Genomic DNA, 20,647 nt, shown 5'->3' with positions numbered 1-20,647 from the left:
TCCCTCTCACAATCAATGTTGGTTGGGTCGATTTAGTGTAATGTTAATTTTGTGTGTCTATAAATCCAGGATATGATACATGCCCTACCGAAAATTGGTCAGTAACTAGCACAAGAAATAAAATAATATGGGCAAACTAGTTTTTTAACGCACAATCTAATACCATTTTTTGGGTCATGATAATCAAATACTATTGGTTTGTTTTCTTAATATTTTGTTGTGGACGATGGACCGCTGTAAAGTTGGTTTATTATCTCCTCTATCTTGATCTTTGTCTAATGAAATGAAATACCTTGTGCTATAAAAGGACTTCCAATTCAACACACTATCACCTCGAATTGCGAAAAAAGAAATTGAAAGGCACATCACAATAGCAATGTCATAAACATTCGTTTGAGTAAATTACTTATTTAATTGCTATTATAAAGATAATTTCGGAAAATTTAAGAGCAATAAAGTGCCGTCCAAAATTTCAATAAACTTTATTAGTTTAGAGAGTACAACGCATACCTATAAATCACTTTACCTAAAACAAGCCAGTAATCAACAACTCCCACTACAAAAGACTATTATATTGCTACAACCTTACTTTGACTGAGAACTAAAACTATTCAAATACATCACACTTTCAAAACTGAGGGGATCTTATTCTGCTAAACTAGAGTCAAAGCTTGCCATTCCAACTCCAACGAATTACCTGAATCTTAGAATGAATGATAATCTTATTTCAGGAAGGAACTTTGAACCTATACAACTAAGTTGAATTACAACCAAGACAAATAATAATTTCTTGATCAACACTCATCGCAAGGCATTGACGAATGCCATCAACGAATCAACATCTCTTTTCTCCGAGGTATACTTTATTGGCCGAGATGAATACTTGGGGAAAAATAATATTGTAGGGAAGCTTCCTAACTGCAGTTCACGCTTTGCAAATGCTTTCTGGTCTCCATCTGCATTGAATTTTCCAACCTTCACCCCTGATCCTGATAATTTCTCTGCCAAATCAATATAAGACTCCTCCATAGCCTGTTGCAATTTGGTAGAAACATCCCGTTATACAATGAAAAGTTAAAGCCAAAGAAGCCAAAACAGAAATAATCTTCAGTAACAGTATTCAATATTCAATAAGAGGAAATCTTGATTACCTGGCAGAAGGGGCACCATGGCGCATAAAGCACAAGAAGCCACGGCTCTTTACGGATCTCCATTTTCACCAAATTCTCAATTCCAGTCCTGCTCAAGTTGATCACATTTGGGGTGTTGAAAATGTCAACAACAGTGGAAGTGTCATTTGCATTGGCAACTCCATTAAGCTGGGCAGCATCATCCTGTTTCAAATTTCCTTTGTGAAGACCACACTCTTTAGCCTTGGCATCCTCCCACCACCACCTCCCCTCCCTTTCATGCTGTCCGGGTAAAACCGCCCTTGTGCACGGCTCACAGCCAATGGAAATATACCCTTCTGAATGCAAGGAATTAACAGGCACATTCATGGTCCTAAGGAAGTTCCATATGTCATGCCCTTTGACATTTGCAACAGGGTTCCACTTTACAAGGCTGCCAATTCCACCATCCAATCCCTCAAAAACAGGATCAACCTGAACAACAGGTATTTCAGACCGAGTACCGGGTGACTGATCTTTTCTCTGCCCAGTTATCCATGCTTTAAGGCCCTTGAGAGCCCTCCTTAAGGGCCTCACCTTCCTCACTCTGCAGCACTCTTGATGCCCATCCTCATAGAATGAGAAGAGCCCCTTGCTTCTCACCAGGGCCTGAACCTCAACTGCGTCCGGGAACATGTACTCGATGTGGATTCCATAATGCTTCTCAACAGCATCAAATAATCTGTAAGTTTCTGGGTTGAGTCTGCCAGTGTCAAGACTGAACACCCTAAAGGGTCGACCCGTCAAATGCGCATACTCAATCAAAGCAACATCTTCAGCACCACTACAAGATCAAAGCCCCTCAATTAAAATCCTAGATAGCACCATTATATTTGAATACAAAACAATGCATTTCAAATTTACAACTTTCAGGAACAAGAACTTCAAAGTCCAACACAAATTAAGCTATATTCAATAACAAGACCATTCGAATAAATAATTTGTGGGAACAAAAAGTGCTTACCTGAAGGCAATAGCAATATCATTGCCAAATCTTTGGAGGGCTTTATCCATTATTTCAAGAGGAGAAGCATTCTCAAGGTCGAATGCCAATCGTTCATAATCCTCCTCTTCAGTGTGGGTAACCTCTGCAAAGTTCACGGGGAAGCAAAAATTCAATGATAAACAACATAAGTGGGGTGCTGAAAACAAAAATTAATTTAGCATTTAGAAACAAGGGCGGGTACCGGAATCAACGATAGTTGCAGCGAGAGGGACAATAGAGTCATTGCGATTAGGTTCAGCGTTGAGGGGTTTCAGCAATCTCTGTTTTTGGGACAAATTAAGAACTCCATTGGGGCGTGGTTGAGGCCTCTCCAAAATCCTAATCGAACCGATTTGCGGAGCTGAATTTACAATTCAATTCAATTCAATTCAATTTGAAAAGAAAAAAACAAAGAAAAAAAGACAGAAATTTAAATGAGAGATTGGATTACCTTTGAAGTCGGAGCATGGAAAGGAAGAAGTAGAAATGGCAGTGGAAGAAGAAGAAGGAGCAGCAGCAAGAGAGAAAGCCATTAGATTATAGATTAGAGATCAGAGAATGGAATGTAATGTAATGTAATTAGTGATATATCTTAATCTCTTATTCTGATCCAATTGGTTTCGTTTAATCGTTGGATTAGTTTTAATTTTGTGTTGTGTTGGGAAGTTCGTTAGCTGGTCTTTACCGTATTTATAAATGAATGGAAACAATGTTAGAAATGGGTGGCGGCCTTTCAGGTTCATTGAACCTGGACGCTTTTTTGGGAATTTTGCGCACGTGTCATGCACCCTCCATTTCGCTGCATGACTCATCCCTTCCGTCAGCTTCCGCAAGGATCTTCTTTTGTTTATTTATTCTGTGTTTGATAGATACTCCATACTCCTATTTTAATATCTTAATATTATATTCTTAATAACTACTCTAGCAAAATCCATATTATTATTCAAGTGAATCACTTTCAAAAGGAAAATGATTACATTCTAAGTTGGATGGAAGGTCAAAGCAAAGTCTTCGGATGTTTCTTTCTTTCTTCCTTTGTAGAAAAGCTTCTTTCTATTGGATTATACGTGCAAGTTGCTTCGGCAATTCAAATTAATGTTGCGGACCCGGCCTTAATTAATTATTAACTACTGATTATATTAGTGTGGTGTGCTGAGTGCTGACATGAGTGCTTACCACTTACAAAACGCCAGAGTTTTTGGTCAACGGAATGAATTTCCTCAATTGGGCTGTATGCGGACTGTTGTTCAGCCCAGCTCATAAATCCTACCCACATCTATCAAATGGGCTTAAAATGTATAAAAGGTAGCCCAAACTAGAAACATCAGCAATGATTTATATTCTGAGACACTTCAGTCCAAACACAATGCAACAAATAAAAATTAAAAAGCAACAATATTCCCTGACGACTTGACCTACAATACAAAGGCAACTTTATTTTCTTTACATAAAGTCACCAATACACCAACTAAAGTGTTTTTGAGATCTACCCTACAATACTGTTATCAATTTATCATTATAACAAGCTAAGTCCTCATGACCCAAAAAAGAAAAAAAAAAGCCAAGTCTTTATTCATTTCATACATTGTTAAACCCGCATCATATGTTAAAACGGTTGAATCTATTTACTGAAAATGAATATGAAATAAGGTGTTGAACTAGTTATATTTAACATTGCTAAAAAATATTGTTCCTCTAATATTTTTTTGAATAAAATATATTTTTTATTTTTAAAATTTGTCAAAAATTTTAAAATATTCTTAAATTATATTTTATTTTAATTTTGTTTCATAAGTTTTTAGGGTTTGTTTGGGTGAACTTTTAAGAAAATATCTTTTTTCAAGTTATCTTTTTTTAAAAGATCTTATAGAGAAGTAAAAATAATTTTATGTTTGGATATCTCATGTAAAAAGGTCTTTTTATCTATCAATTATGTTTGGGTATAACAATATAAAAGTACTTTTTTGTTTATTTATTACATGAAAAACATCTTTTTTTTAAGAAAAAAATATCTTTTAAAAAAAAGATGTAAATTACAGCTTCTCAAAAAAGATCTTTTTTGATTTTACTAGTGCTTTTACTTTTACTACTAGAAATTTGCCAAACACGTTAAAAAATAAAAAAAAAATCTTTTTTCATTGAAAAAATATCTTTTTTTACAAAATAATGGCTGTGCACTTAATTTGCATATTCTTAACAACTAACTTTTCAAAAAATTTTAAGTTCAATGTAGCAATATTAATTGTATAGAATATATATGTATAAGCATCATGTCATTCACGTGTACAAAAAAATTGAATGCGATTGAAAAGGATGTGCAAGGCCAAGGGTTGAGAGGCAGGCACGATGTGTCCATAACATTCAACGGATGAATTCTTGGCTAGAATTGTATATACGAATTAGCAAATCATGGATTGCCAAGTGTCGTGGCATTAATTCAGTGAATTATGAAGATAAATAACGGCAGGGTCTTTCCATTGACCAGTATAGTAGTTTCACTACTCACTCACTCTTACTGGTTAGCTTGTCCTGCACAGAAGCTGAATTGAATTGATATGGCTGATTTGTTGGAATGGCCGAAGCAAGATAAGCGCCGCTTACTTCATGTGGTTTACCGTGTTGGTGATCTTGATCGCACCATCAAGTAGGTTCTTTATTCTGATATGTAATGTAACTTGCTTAGTCACAGTACAATGATGAATGAGATTTCTTCACCGTCTTTCAGGTTTTATACTGAATGCTTTGGAATGAAGCTTTTGAGGCAGAGGGATGTTCCAGAGGAGAAATACGCCAATGCTTTTCTCGGATTTGGCCCTGAAGAATCTCATTTTGTTGTGGAGTTAACATATAGTATGCTAATCTATCTTTTCCTTTTCTAGCTTGTGTTCTCTCACTATATGTAACCTTGTTTTAAAATCGTTTATTCTCAGATTATGGAGTGAGTTCATATGACATTGGAGATGGCTTTGGACATTTTGCTATTGCAACACAAGATGTGAGTTACCAGCCAAATCTTCAACTGATTTCTTCATTGTGATGTGAAGAGAACGAGTCACGTTGCCACATTTGTGTTCAATTTTGTAGGTATACAAATTGGCTGAACACATCCGGTCCAAGGGTGGAAACATCACAAGGGAGCCTGGTCCGGTTCAGGGAGGGACCACGGTCATCGCCTTTGTTAAAGATCCTGACGGTTACACTTTTGGTCTCATCCAAAGACCTACCATCCATGACCCTTTTTGCCAAATAATGCTTCGTGTTGGTGACTTGGAGCGCTCAATTCAGTTTTATGAAAAGGTATTAGTCAAAATGCTGTATGTGATAATAATAATAATAATATGCTTCAATATTAACCAAAATGCTTATTATTGGTGCAGGCTGTGGGCCTTAAGTTGCTGAGGAAGGTTGACAAGCCTGAGTACAAGGTGAGGGCGCTTCTTGTTCTTGGAATTGATATTAGCAATGATGAGTGGAGATTCATATAGTTGTTTTCATGTGAAATTGATATTAAGAATCGTTATATGATTTGATATATTTCACTAAATTCTTATATAATAGTTATCAACTATCAACTTCACACGAAGATAACATTCATCGTAGCTTCAAGTCTAAGCAACTTAAAGTCTCTAGTTAAGTGATGTATTGTGTAATGTCACTACAGTACACTGCAGCACTTCTTGGGTATGGAGAGGAGCACGAAACAACTGTGTTGGAGTTGACATACAACTATGGTGTCACTGAATACTCTAAGGGAAATGCTTATGCACAGATTGCTATTGGTACCGACGATGTATACAAGAGCGCAGAAGTTGTTAGCGCCATTGCACAAGAGCTTGGAGGCAAGATTACTCGGCCACCGGGTCCAATTCCCGGCATTAACACGAAAATTACTTCTTTCTTGGATCCTGATGGATGGAAAACTGTAAGTTCATGTTCTTTTTTTAATTTTCCTTGGATTGAGTTCAGCTGTAATATGCTCTCTTCCTTAACATGTGATCAAAGAAGTGAGGTTCTTCTTAGCTGTCCACATTTTCTTGTTCTGTGTTTGCTTCCATTATGATTCATTTTGAATGAAATTTTGTAGGTCTTAGTTGACAATGAAGATTTCCTGAAGGAACTGAACTGAAGATCGTGCTTTAGTCCAAATGAGAACTCCTTGTGCTTTTTCTATGAATAAGTTGTTAGTATTGATCAGTGAACATCGTGTGTATCAGTGTACTTGTCTTGTCTTCACTCTTTAGTATGCTTGCTATTTAGCTTGTTCTGTAATAATTGACCCAAAAAGCACATTGCTATCAATATTTCCAAGCTATTTATGATTATAATCAAATGGTCCCAATCTGATACGAAAATCAAAATCCTTTGCTTCTGTTCAAGACTTGTAAAACATTTGTAATGAACATTCCAAATAGCTCTCAATGGGATTCTCCATAGCATGATTTAGATCAACTCTCAATCAAGCTGGAAAGAGTTCCACTAACCTGATGCGTTTTTCTTTTTAAGTAAACTATTCAACTTTTGACTCCAAGATGGTCAACGAGTATGGAATTTTAGGTTAAAATTTTATTGTCATCATGTAAGCAATAAAATAAAATGTATATATAATTGCTGGTTCAAGGCTTAACTCTAACCAAAGAAGCAAAGGAAGAAGAAAATCTTGGGGGCGGCTTGGCCATTCATTTATTTGCCATCATGATGTTCGCTATTAATATCATAAATATAAAATAATATAAAGGGATCCAAAAAAATGTAAATGAAAAAGAGGGTTTGAGGAGTTAGGTGTTAAAGGTGACAAACTTTGATCTTTCAAGATGCCTTATCCAATCTGCTCTTGAAAACTCACTTTATGATACTCCAAAGCACCTCCTTAGGAGATGAAAAAAGAATTTTGATAGTGGAAATGCTCTTAAATGATGGATACTTTCTCCCCATGTCTCTCTGATTCAAGATGAAACTAACTCTGCCAGTAGCCGCTTATGCCAAGATCAATGACACTCTGAAATGTACAGCATGCACAGTTGCTCCTAGTTAAGCCATTTATGATTCTATAAAACTGTATCCATTGGATAACAACCAAGAACACGAAGAAATCTTGCAAATTCCTGGGAAAAAAAAAAAAAGATGATGTTACTGATAACTTGAGTTTCCCTTTGAAAATTACCTTTGAAGATAGATAAAGTCAACACAGAAAACATGTCAATATTATACCTTTTGCCAAGGCATAGTGAGGACAGGTGGGACATACAAGTTTTGTAATCAAGCATGGATGCAGTGTACAGTAGGAATTTTAACAATGTATCATTCATGCAATTTGATGTGGAAAGAGAGTTGAAGTTAGCAGTGCAAATTTGTCAAACTGATATGCTACCTAACCAAAATAAAGGGCCAATAGATGGAGCTTTCCTAGCAACTAGCAAGTAGCAGCGTTGTAGTATTTGCTGTTGGATCAGGCAAGTCAAGAAATTAATAAACTACGACCAATTGCGGACGTGTGATAGTGATTCTTTGGTGGAAGGATATATGATGGTGATTTTTCTACTACACATTGCTCCCTAAGGAGAAATATACATCACTCTTTTGGGAATTTGCAATTAAAAATGACAAAGATGTCTATTCATATATCTAAAGAGTAATAGATAGTGATAATTTGTTAGCAAATAATTATCATAGTTATTTTACTTAACTACTGAAGTGTGACATTCATTTATTTATTATTTCTTTTCTTTCACTTGACATCTAATCAATATACTTTTTGCAAAATTTGCATTTCTTGTTAACTTATTCATTATCAATAATTGAATATATATATACCCCTATTTAGAATTGGAGAGAAGATTAATTTGGCAAGGAACACAACTTGAGTTGTTTAGATACCTGCAAATGTCCTAGGGCATATTGTGATCGGGGGTCTGCCATCGAGGCTTCAAAATCAATGTAGAAGAGGTAGTCAAAGTATCTGGGGTAAAAAAAGTAAAAATAAAAAAACTGTTGGGCCTAGTTTCACAAGATATTTGTATTACCAGAATCATAATATGGTAACCACAAAATAAAACTAAATAACTAAACACCAATCTCTAAACATTTTCTTTTCAATTTTTTAATCAATGACTAGGGAAATAGGCATTTCAGAATAAAGCTATACCATATTTGATAATTTAGTGATTTGGACTGACAAAGAGGTTTTTGCATATCATTCACATACTCCCACTATCTTCATAATGTTGGCAAGATATGTATGCACTACTGGTCAATTTGCATCTAAACTTAAAAGTTTACATACTGAATTATACTACGTCAAACATCAGTTAGGAAACAAAATCCACTACTCACTTAGCACTCCCTTCATTTGAATCATCAACAACCCGAAGTGGACGCTGCTTTAGCGGGCGACTCTCTATCTGTATTTGGAACAGAGAAATAAGAGCAATGGCTGTGTCTTAATTTCAGATTTTCAAAAATCAGTTAATATAGTTCACCTTTGACAAATTAATATTCCTCATAGAAAAAACTGCCAAGGCTTTGAAAAGTACACCAGGGCCTTCTTCGAGACTGAACACAATGCTAGTCTGAGACAAAACTCACGAATATATCAGCAAAATTTATAACTAAATAACTATAAAAAGATAAACTATTTTTACCTTGTAGGGCCTGTCAGTTCCTGGGATTATAGGATCCCTTGCAAGGATCAAGAAACGAGTAATATTTACATCATCATCCTATCAAGATGGCAAATGAATCAGCTCAACCTAAAACTCTTCATTTGATAGTAACAACAGACATTTTTTTTTCTCCTTTCTTGTGGTTACAACAAACTATGCTTTGCAATAAGAGATAAAAAGTAAGGAGTGACCATAACAAATCATTTTAAAGTATCCTTAATGAACACTGTAATAATTAAGCAATTTTGTGAACGAGTTATAGTTCCTTTTGTCAACACTTCAACTGCTATCACGAAGCAAACTGCTGCCTTATTAATTTTATTCTTGGAACACTATCAATTATCGGAAAAAATGGTCCAAGTCCTATACATCAATCAAAGGGAAATGATTATCTGTCATTTTTAAATATTAGGACAAAGTAATACTGATAAAACAGTAAATAAACATTGTCCAATCTCAGCTCAGATAGGAAAAGCTACTCCTAACCATAGTGAAAATAACCGTTGACTCAAATTCCATGCAATAAGAACCATGTGATTTAAGAAAGCAAAAAGCTGAGGCCTCATGTTTTCTGTGCTAAATATTTCACGAAGTCCTACCTGAATTCCTTCTACAAGCACATCAAGGCCATATATATTTGCTGCTCGGCAACTTGCAATAGCTCCAGTATCTCTTACACAATCCAAGGCCACTGTCTGTCCACAAGATCCTACTTGTTAGGACATGGTACTATAAATGATCATGATCAATGCTGACCAAGGAAATTTTACAATATACCTTAGCTGCAGCTGCAGTATCAGGCGAACCAATTTTAACGACACCTAAATCATTAAGCATATTCTCACATTGTGCTAGAGCCTGCACATAAAATTATTTCTCTAAGATAAACTGTCTGGCTGCTTAAAGCATAACCATGCGTACTCCATTCTGTTACTCGGAATAGGCGACCTAGTGCATAAACTCCATTTGATCTTAAAGATAAAAAAGAACCATATGTAATATAGCCAACCTGAGGATGACTCACAACAGCTTTGAGCTCCTCCTTTCTTACACCGGGCAATCCTAAGAGGCAGTGGCTAACTTGCAACTGCACCTCCCCAACAATATGCAGCCTATGACGAAGAAGTAGGTCATAGTTACGGTGGATGCTTCCACCAACAGAATTTTCGATGGGTAGAACAGCTTTATCCACCAACCACAATTCAACTGCCTACAGAGAAGAACACAAGTATATCAATGCAGCTTTGCAGCGGTTAAAAGTTAATACATCAAATGTGGGGCTAGAGAGAGAAGACATAATAAAACAAGAAATAGAACCTTGAATGCAGCTTCAAATTCGTCACATGGCACAGTCTCACATTTTGGATATGCTTTCAATGCTGCGTCCTCACTATATGCTCCTGGAAGACCCTGTATCAAGCAATTAACAGGTTAATAAATTTAATGTTGCCATGAACATTTTACTTGAAAATAAGCTATACAGAATTATACCTGATAAGCCACTCGCACCTTTGATCCATCTCTTGGAGAAGAAGAAACATCAATTGCTGTCAATGGCCCTGCAGTAAAGAAAGTCATATAACTATGCTGAAAGTAAGAGTAAGACAGGAAAGAAGATTTTACTGATAGGATAAAACATTAGTTGCATCCATTATACTATGAAGTTGTGTTTGCCTGTACATGCATAACCATGGGTGCATGCTTTAAAGTGTTTCTTAACGGATGTACAATGTTATAGTTAAAAGTATCAAATTTAAGCTTAATTACTCTACTTTAGAAAGCAAGATCAAAGTTATACTTAACTATTTATTATATATCATATGAGAAATATTTGTTCTTCATATCATTATGCTGAGTCAATATGTTAGATTGTCAGCACAAGTCTTCTATTACTCACCAAAATGACACTAGATGAAATGATCATGGTTAACCATTAAGAAACTTTGGAATTCTATGACACACTTAATTTATCCCTTTTGTACATAATGTTCAATCACAAATGTCAGACTTGCACCAAAACACCATGTGTTTAAAAGGGAAGAGAGCATCAAAAACAGAAATGCAGCTGAGAGAGATGCCTTGGGGGGATAAAGTAAACTGAAAAGTTCATAATATGGCATGTCATCTCTTATCCAATTACCCCTCTACCAACCATACCCCTTAAGCTCTCCACAAATTTTAACAAAGAATAATTCAATAGCATATGAATATCATTCAACTGCGAGTAGCATAGTAGGAAATTACAATAAGCTCTTCAAGAAACACCAAATCCATTAACAGAAACAAGAGACATTACAACAATCATGTGCAACTGTGCATCCAACATAAATTGGGGATCTCAAGTATATTGAAATAAAATACTGGAGCCTAATTTGTGATCATAATAAACATAAAATAGAAAACTTTGCTCAATGCTGGTATCATGTAGTTAATAAGCAAGACAATTCTATGAGAAACAAAGTAATCTTTCAAGCCATTACCCCAAATTAAGACATAGCAGCCAATAATCACAATTTGATTACAGTTACAACTCAATGGTGGCAGAACAAAAGAATTCTATTAAAAGACAAAAAGACAAACTTGAAAAAGAGGGAGACAAAAAGTTAAAAACTTGAAACTCACTAGGAAGGAGGTTTACATCCTTGTGAAAGGCCTTAGAGTCATTGTAGTGAGAAGCATCAGCAGCAAGAGATGAGTCAACCAAGGGCACAGTTGGCTTCTCATCTTCAACAGGAGTTAGAGCTCTCTGAGCCACAAGACCCAAACTAGTACAACAACATTTCCAATTGCAGCACTTGTCAAGGTCATACCTTAAATTCAGGCCCCTAATAAGGCCACAATTGGAATCATGAGAACCCAATTGAGGATAAGAAGAAGAAGAAGGACAGATGGAAGCAGAGGCCTTAAGAGCCATCAAAATGAAAGAAGAAAGCTTGGAGGGTCAGGAGACAGAGATAGAGAGAGGAAGAGGACCCATGAGAATCAGAATGGTGTGTTTAGGGGGTTGGTGAGTTTTGGTGATTCACAGCATCAAATAGACAAATACATTGTTGATGATGGTTGGCGCCTCTGGACCCCACACAAAACTATGACCTCAACCCGGCAATGTATGAAGAGATATCACAAGTTCTGTTCTGTGGATTGAAGAATGTGAATGTTAGTTAATTCAACAATGAAGAATGGTAGAGTCTGAGAAACACAGGAATTTACAAAGAGAAAGAAATTGAAACAGGTAGGTGAACTGAACGGTGACCACCTACACACACACACGTTTTCTAGTCAAGTCTTAGGATTGTATTAACAGGAACGCATGTCTGCCATTTGTTGAGCCTTTGTGTTAACAAAAAATAAACAATACTTAACTAGATTTTCCTACAATGTGTTTTAACTTTTAAGAATACTTTTTAATTAGGCAATAATAAAATTGTTTTTGAGTTTTTCAATAAAAGCAGCTTTTTCGTTTTTAGTATCTTAACATATTTGTTAACAAAATTCTTAGAATAATAATTTCTTTTCATTTTGGTTTCTCACTATATTTTTCATCCCGATCAAATAAGAATTAGATTGAAATTTTATTTAAGATTTTCTTCTCTTCATTATAATAATAATAACTGTCTTTAAATTTTCAATTCAATAATAATTGTATATAACGTAGTATTTGGATCCAAGAGGGGAGTCAAATTACTGAAATTAGGTAGAGGCAAAATAACATTTTGCTTTAGCTTAATTTTCTTCTTAGATACTATATATTATTTTAACTGTAACTATAGTATGCAAAAATTAAGAAGAAAACAGAATAATAAATATATGACTGAAAAACTTAAAAATGTATATAAGATTAGACTGCCATCTAACAATAATAATATTTACTACATATAGTAGAGATTAAAAAAAGAGTTTGACATACAGATTTTATTCCTAGAATGCTCATATAATTCATAAAAAAATTTATTTTACTATTTGTAAAACTTGAACTTAATAATTTTCTTTTAGAATGTATGAAAATTCTCATCATGACTAAATTCAAATTTATTTTTTTACACATTTTTAATTTATTAAAAAATTATTCAGATAATATAAATAATAAAATTTTACAACCAAACAAAATACTTAATTAAGTAATATTTTAAATTCACGCGCGCACATTCTTCACCCTGTCGCTCCTCTTCTTCTTCTTCTTCTTCACCCATGTCGCGCACATTCTCCTCCTTCTTTTTCTTCGTCATCTTTCGTTTTCATTTCCGTTATCGTCGCGTCACCACCACCACCACCACCTCCTCCTCCTCCTCTTCCTCCTTCTTTTCTCATTTGAATTTTCTCTTCTCCTTCCATTCCTCCTCCTCCTCATCATCATCATCATCATCATCATCATCATCATCATCATCATCATCATCATCACCGTTATTATTATTATCATTATTGCGTATTTTTTGACATCAAATTGATGAATCGGCCAAGTCTTAGAAAGAGACAAACTAAAAACCGTGCGAATAGTCGCTGGTGTGACTACTGGACTAAACGTCTCACCACAATCCACGCCCACCTGTTGAGTTTTATCGTCACCTACAAGACGAGCTTTATGCCTCTCAAAAGAACCATCAGATTTTTCTTTATGAGCAAAAATTCACATAGACTGAATGACATTAACATTTGGAGGACAGAGCACTAACTCCCACGTCTTATTCTCAATAAGAGCATTATATTCATCATCCATAGCCAATTTCCAATTCGGGTCACGAAGAGCAGACACAGGATTACAGGGTAAAGAGGATTTAGACACTGATACAAGAAGGTTGCTTTTTTGGCTTAGAAATCTCATGTTGACTCCTAGTAACAGGTCCTGTGGGTAGACTAGATTGAGAGATTGGAGTTGGGCGAGGAAGAAAGATAGGTGGGAGAGTAGAAGTTGGGCTCGGTAAGATGGGCTCAGGAGAGGTAAAAAAGGGTGCGACCGGAGAGTTTGTTGGAGTAGTGAGATGATGGACCACGTAGGGAGATGGCCCATCATCCAAAAATCGATAAGTATGATTTTGAGGAGTATGTACCTTTGCAAAGAAAAATTGTGTCTCATCAAATAAGACGTGACGGCTAATGATGATATTTTTAGATGACAAATCAAGGCATTTATACCCACGATGATGTGAAAGATACCCAAAAAAAAAATACAAGGAGTTGAGCGTGGTTGAAATTTATTTATGGTTGTAGAGGGAATAAGAGGATAACATAAACACCCAAACACCCGAATATGGGAATAAGTTGCATCCTTTTGATAAAGAATCCGAAGAGGAGATTGATAGTGTAATAGTTTATGAGGAAGAATATTGAAAAGATAAGTTGCTATTTGCAAAGCATGATGCCAAAAGGAAGGAGGAAGGGAAGCATGGGCCAATAAGGTTCGAACAATATTGTTAATTGTACGAATTTGTCTTTTGACTTTTTCATTTTGAGGGAATGTATGAGGACATGAAAGACAAAACTTTACAAAAGTCCCAAAAGGGGCCATTATCAAATTCTGTTCCATTGTCATATTGCATATTCTTTATGTCCCGCTCAAATTGGGTTTGAATAAAGGTTTTGAAATTCAAAAATGTGGAAAGAATTTGTGATTTTTGCGATAAAAGAAATGTCCACAAAAATTTTGAATAATCATCCACAAACAGGACATAATATCTATGACCCGATGAACTCAAAATAGGTGATGTCCAAAGGTCACTATGTATAATATCAAATGGCATAATAGTGCTAGAATTTGAAGCATAAAATGACAATTTAATATATTTTTCAAGAGGACAAGAATGACAAATACGAGTGTCTTTAATTGGATGACATTCAATAAATTTATTCTTCCTGAGAGAGCTCAAAACAGATGCTCCCGGGTGACCCAAACGGTCATGCCAAAGAGATGGTGCTAAAACAGCAAAAGTAGATTGAGAAGGGACTGAATTTGTGATGGGATAAAGTTCACCCCGACTTTTACACCGCATTACCGGCCTTCCCGTATGAAGATCCTTCATAGAAAACCCAAATAGATCAAATTCAACAGAGACAGAGTTGTCAGTTGTAAATTTTTTTACGAATAACAAATTTTTAACAAGGTAAGGAGCATGAAGGACATTATGTAATTGTAAAGGAGGACACGAGAAAGACAATTTAGTGTGACCGTAGCCATGAATTGGAATTGATTGACCATTACCAACGATGATACCATGTTTATTGCACATATTGAAATAAGACGCGAGGTTACCTTGTGCGGATGTCATGTGAGAAGTGGCACCGGTGTTCATGTACCAATTTGCATCTGGAGGAGTGATACCAAGAGTATGCATTGCAGCTTCAATGTCTGTTGGAGTTGGACTGCCATGTAGGCCTGTTGGGGTCTGGTCCCAAGTATACCATGGTATGGTTGATGCTGCTGTTCATGAGTGGGTTTGGTCCATGCATTAGAAGGATATGGACAAGGAGGTATAGGCCAAGGAGCCCAAGGTGCCATCCAGGGCCATGGCTGCCCGCCATACCATGGAGTATTGATTGGAGGTTGCTGACCTGTTAGCTGCTGCCCAATACCACGGTTGTTGCTTGTGCGTATACCCCCTTTTCGCCTCCACGACCACCATTGTTGCTGCGATTTTTTCTTCCATTATAACTGCGATTTTGGTTTCTCTTTCCACCAGTATTATTGCAGTTGGAAGATGCATGATCAGAAATATCATGAGGCCCATTGGAATAACGGGCAACCATGGCTGATGAGGAGCTATGTGCCACCTTCTTAACAAGGTCGGCCTCTTCAAGAGTGAGCATTGAACGGGCTTGATAAAACTGGGGTAAAGGATCATTTTGACTAATAAGAGTGGCTACACTTTTGTAGGGCTCGGTGAGGCCAAAAACCAGTTGAAGAACAAGTCTATTATTGTCGACGGGAGAGCCAACATTCTTGAATTGGTCCGATAGAGATTTGAGATGTTGACAATAAGCAGAGATATTTGGAAAATCTGCCATGTCTACATGAGTAAAGTCCTACTCAAGGGTGACGGCACGAGAGTGTCTGTTATCCTGAAATATGTCACGCAGTTTATTCCAAGCTTCCATTGCCGTGGTGTCGGGTTCAAGAATTGTATGTAAAAGATCATGCGATATAGTAGCGTAAATTTACTATAGAACCATAACGTCAAGAGTTGACCAAAGTTCTTTCTCCTCCTTTATTGTAGGCATCTTTTCATCATTATGTATTTTTTCTTCTTCTTTATTTGATTTTTTCTTGTATTTATTCTTGTTAAGGGAATAAAATAACAAGAATCATGAGAAGATAAAACAAGTAAGAGAAGATGAACAAAAAAGAAGATGATAATAATGATGAAGAAGAAGGAGGAGGAGGAGGAGAAGGAATTTGCTTGTGCGTCATCATTATTAAGTAATTTTGGTGCATTTTGGATTTAAATAAGGGAGTGATACTATGTATACAAGTCTTTTTGTAACCAAGTTTAACCAAATTGGTGTAAAGCCCAGCGAAAAAAAATGTTATACATCACTACTCCTTTTTTTTCGCACTTTCTGCAGCACACAAATTTTTGTTATATAACACAAGAACTTATTGATATAGCACACAAATTTTCGAAACATAACATATAAAATTTTGTACATAACACAAACTTATCGATATAGTACAAATATTTTTGCACATAGTACACAAATTTTCGAAACATAACTCACAAGTTTTTGCATATAGCACACAAATTTTTGCTATAAATGTATTTTGTTAGTTAAATGAGTTAATGTTCCAGTTATGTAATCCTCTAAAAATTTCTGAGGTACAAATCAAAATTTTGTACTATGAATAATAGTGCATTTAGATTATAGAAAAAAATAAAATTGTACAATAGATGCAGGGAAGGATTATACTAGAAGAAAATTAGATGAAATTGAGTTATGAAAATAAACTATTGTATTCTCTACAACTAAAAACACTTATATATACAAGTTTATCTAAGACTAAGTCAAAAAATTAACTACAACTTCAATAGAATTTAACTACCTAAGAAACTAAGAAACCTCAATAAAATTTAACTACCTAAGAAACTAAGAAGCCGCTTTAAATTTCTTGAATTTTTAAGTTTGTAACTTGTTGATTATATATATATATATATATATATATATATATATATATATATATATATATATATATATATATATATATATATCTTGTATACTACACATATTTAATTGGTTTAGTATACAATTTTTTGTATATAGTACATAAATTTTTTAAAATATAGTATATAATTTTTTACTACACCAAAATTTATATGTTGTGCGACAAAATTTTTGTGCTTTAGTTTTCTAAATATTTATAGAAGAAGAAGACGACAATAATAATGATAAAGAAGGAAGAGGAAAAAAATAAGAAGAAAAAATTAAACAACAATAACATCAAGAAGAAAAAGAAGAAGAAGCAATGATCGTTAAAAAAGAAAGTGGCGGGCACGTGAATAGTTTTTATTTTTAACAATTAGGTTAAATTTGATTACTCAAAAGTCTTGGACACCTAGCATATTTGTAAATAAGGTGCATTATGAGTTTAATTTCGGCGCATTCTGTTTTGAGCTTGTTTTAAATTGAGTTTGTTTATGTTTCGTCATCACTAAGAAATTTTGGTGTATTCTAAATTTAAATAAGGTACACACAACGTAAATCTCTTCTTCCTCCTCCTTCTCATCTTCTACTTCGTCTTCTTCTTTTTCATTTTTTTCATCTTCTCCTTCTTTATTTTATTTTTCATAATTATTCTTGTTTTACTTTCTTAAAATGAATAAAACTAGGAAAAAGAGAAAAAAAAAGAATAAATTTCGGTCTATTTTTGCTAAGAATTCAATCTAATAAGTGTGAATCTACATTCATTCAACTAAATAAGATTGTAATACAGTACAAAAATGTCCATTCAAGTCTAATATAAGAAGTAATGTTACTAAAAGAAGAAGTATGCACAACACAAAAAAGAAAAAAAAGAATGAAGAATTAAAAAAAGAAAAAATGCAACATTAAAGAAGATATTTTTGTGTTTTGTAGCAAAAATTTTAGTATAAAAATTAATACATTTATGTGTTATTGTTAAGAATTTTCGGTGTTATCTTTCTGATAAATTTTGTACAAGAGGTAAATACCAAATTGGTGTCCGAAGGATTTTAACGCTGACAAAATGGTACCTGATCTTTGTTATTGATAAAATGATCTTCGAAAAATTTTAAAATTTGACAAAAGTGACCAACCTTCAATTGAATTACCTGGAGTTAAGGTTTAAAAGTGCGCGCAGTTAACAATTTTTATAATTATAAAATTTACCACTTTTAATTTTTATAATTTAAAAACACCCAAATTTCAATTTTTTAAAACCCTAATCCCCTCTCTTCTGGAACCTCGTCCCTTCCTCTTCCTCTGCATCCTCCTCCAATTTTCTTCTTCTTCCCCAATAAACTCCTTTTCATTTTCGTTCATCACCGCCTCTACCTTCCTCCTCCTTCCTTCGACCAACCTCTGGCTCTGACTTACTACAACAGCGCCACCTTCCTCCTTCCTTCTTCTTCACTCTCTTCTAATTAAAGATGCTTATCCGAGACTCAACTCCTTATTTTCAAGACTCAACTCCTTTTTTATTTCTCTTTTTTTTGACCCAGTGGTTGTGATGCTACTATGGCTGTTGAGCTCATGATGGGTGGTTATAGAAACAACAACAGCAGCAGTGACTTCGCCACTTCCAAGACTGAAGAGAACACCGTCCAAGAAGTGGCATCTCTCTCAGACTCAGCCCTAACACTTTAGCGATTCTTCTTCTTCTTTGTCAATCAAGACAGTTTCACATATGTCCAGTAAGGAATTTTTAGCAAAATTAGTAGCAGCAAAAGTAACCAAACTCCATCAATTTTTTACTCAGAAAGTTTGTATTTTCATTACCATTATCATCCAAGAAAACTGACGCCTTGATAGCGTGGTTCAACTCACGTTCAATCTTTTGATCTGCCCTAAAAAAATCAGATTTTTCCTATCAACTTGTCTCTATTCCCAATTTTCATAAGCATCTTGCCTAAAATATTTGATATGAAGAAAAGATATTAGGATTTTTTTTTGAAAATGATGATGATTTAGAAGAAGAGACGAGAGTTTCAAAGAAAGGGGATTAGGGATTTTTAAAAGTTAAAATTGGGACATTTTTAAAATTATAAAAGTCAAAAGTAGTAAATTTTGTAATTATAAAAATTATTAACTGACACGTTACCCTTAAACTTTAGCTCCAGGTAACTCAATTGAAGGTTGGTCACTTTTGTCAAATTTTAAAATCTTTCGGGGATTATTTTGTCAATAACAAAGATCAGGTACCATTTTGTCAGCGTTAGAATTTTTCGAGTATTGATTTGGTATTTACCTCTTCTATACAGTTTAAAACTCTTCTTCCTCCTCCTTCTCATCTTCTGATTTCTTTTTCATCTTTTTTTTTATTTCATCTTCTCATAATTCTTCTTATTTTACTCTCTTGAGATATATAAAATTAAGTAAAAGAGAAAAAAAAGAAAAGAATAACTGACTGCAATAACATAAAAAAGAGGAGGAGAAAAAGAAAGAAAAATAAAATGCAACAATATAACAGTAGCACCAATAGAAGAAAGAGAAAGAGATGTACGAAGATAGCAATCTCAGTGAAGCGGATGTTTCGTTTGCATTAGTAAAGCATGCGTCTGTACATGCTGCGTATAATAAAAGTGATTTTTGCTAGATTTGAACCAATTTAATTGAATTTGGTTATCAAAAAATTTAAATGTATAACAACACTGTAATATAAATATTTGTTGAATAACTACACATGATAGGCTAGGCTCTGTATTATGGTATTGGATGAGAAGGACAGCATGAAAAGAAAGATGGTGTCATTTGTAGAAGAATGATTATAGAATTGATTATTTGTTATTATTTATACGTAAAAAATTAGTCATTAATTAATTATTTTTATAAAATATATAAGTAAATAAAATAATAGGATAAACTACTAAAAATGTACTCGATTTTTGAAAATATCAAAAAAATAACTCTTATATTTTTTTAATATTACTTTTGTTATAGGTGACAAATAATTTTTGTATTCAATAAATCGTTGATGCATTTGATCTACATTTTTATAAAAATAATTGAATAACTATTTAAAAAGAATATATACAAAATCAAATAAAAATCAACTTCTAGAATTTTTTATTTTTTAAAAATATTCTTAGTCAATGATAAAAAAAAATAAAAAAAAAACTAGAATAAAATTATTAAATTTTAAAAATAAAGTTATCTTATTTTATTAATAATATATATAAAAAATTATATTAAAATATAATTTTTAAAGTATTTTTTGAAAATATATGTTATGTTTTAAAATATTTTAAAATATTTTTGTTATTAATAAAATAGAACTGTAAAAGTTATTTTTGACAACGTTCTTATAATTCATATGCAAAATGGGTGGTTTACTCAAAATTATATATAAATATGTAATAACTAAATTAATGTCTAATTTTTAGTGCAGTGATAATGTTTTTAAGAGTAGACAATCCCATTTTAAACATATTTTTAGACTTTAATAGTATTATCTATGATGTCACTCTTTACATTTGTGATTACTTTGGAGAATAAAACTTAAGATAGTATATTTTGTATATTTTATGGGATAATAATATGTATCACATTCATGCCAACTTTATCTAGCTACTAATGCGAATCATATATCATATCATATTATTATATAGGGCAATTTACATATTTAAATAAAATCAGAAAATTTTTTACCCAAATACACAACTCAGAAAGTT

General features: G+C 33.9%; 3 protein-coding genes across 4 annotated transcripts; 1 reads left to right on the top strand and 2 right to left on the bottom strand.

Moving 5' to 3' along the window:
* Positions 1-458: 458 nt before the first annotated feature.
* LOC112705822 (5'-adenylylsulfate reductase 3, chloroplastic) lies at positions 459-3,012 on the bottom strand. The gene is made up of 5 exons (XM_025756792.2): positions 2,606-3,012; positions 2,357-2,515; positions 2,134-2,257; positions 1,152-1,953; positions 459-1,032 (listed from the first exon to the last, which is right to left on the bottom strand). The coding sequence occupies exons 1-5, from the start codon at positions 2,685-2,687 to the stop codon at positions 802-804; spliced, it is 1,398 nt and encodes a 465-aa protein (XP_025612577.1). The 5' UTR covers positions 2,688-3,012; the 3' UTR covers positions 459-801.
* Positions 3,013-4,469: 1,457 nt separating this feature from the next.
* Positions 4,470-6,512, top strand: LOC112705844 (lactoylglutathione lyase GLX1). Its single transcript, XM_025756821.2, has 7 exons — positions 4,470-4,798; positions 4,880-5,004; positions 5,085-5,149; positions 5,239-5,451; positions 5,532-5,579; positions 5,816-6,076; positions 6,239-6,512. Exons 1-7 carry the CDS (start codon positions 4,710-4,712, stop codon positions 6,278-6,280), a joined length of 843 nt encoding a protein of 280 aa, XP_025612606.1. The 5' UTR covers positions 4,470-4,709; the 3' UTR covers positions 6,281-6,512.
* Positions 6,513-6,798: 286 nt separating this feature from the next.
* Positions 6,799-12,139, bottom strand: LOC112705832 (arogenate dehydratase/prephenate dehydratase 1, chloroplastic). 2 transcript variants are annotated; one of them, XM_025756810.3, is made up of 11 exons: positions 11,436-12,139; positions 10,305-10,372; positions 10,131-10,223; positions 9,823-10,023; positions 9,591-9,671; positions 9,413-9,508; positions 8,793-8,870; positions 8,631-8,720; positions 8,485-8,552; positions 8,029-8,110; positions 6,799-7,256 (listed from the first exon to the last, which is right to left on the bottom strand). In XM_025756810.3, exons 1-11 carry the CDS (start codon positions 11,725-11,727, stop codon positions 7,200-7,202), a joined length of 1,206 nt encoding a protein of 401 aa, XP_025612595.1. In that variant the 5' UTR covers positions 11,728-12,139; the 3' UTR covers positions 6,799-7,199. The 2 variants fall into 2 exon arrangements, with proteins under 2 accessions (XP_025612595.1, XP_072065684.1); XM_072209583.1 differs by having other exon boundaries at positions 9,838-10,023; positions 11,436-12,083.
* Between the last annotated feature and the right edge of the window lie 8,508 nt (positions 12,140-20,647).

This window comes from Arachis hypogaea, chromosome 1 (genome assembly GCF_003086295.3).
Source record: "Arachis hypogaea cultivar Tifrunner chromosome 1, arahy.Tifrunner.gnm2.J5K5, whole genome shotgun sequence".
Classification (NCBI taxonomy): Eukaryota; Viridiplantae; Streptophyta; class Magnoliopsida; order Fabales; family Fabaceae; genus Arachis; species Arachis hypogaea.
The sequence above is the reverse complement of the archived record's forward strand: the minus strand, read 5'-3'. Positions and strand labels throughout refer to the sequence as shown.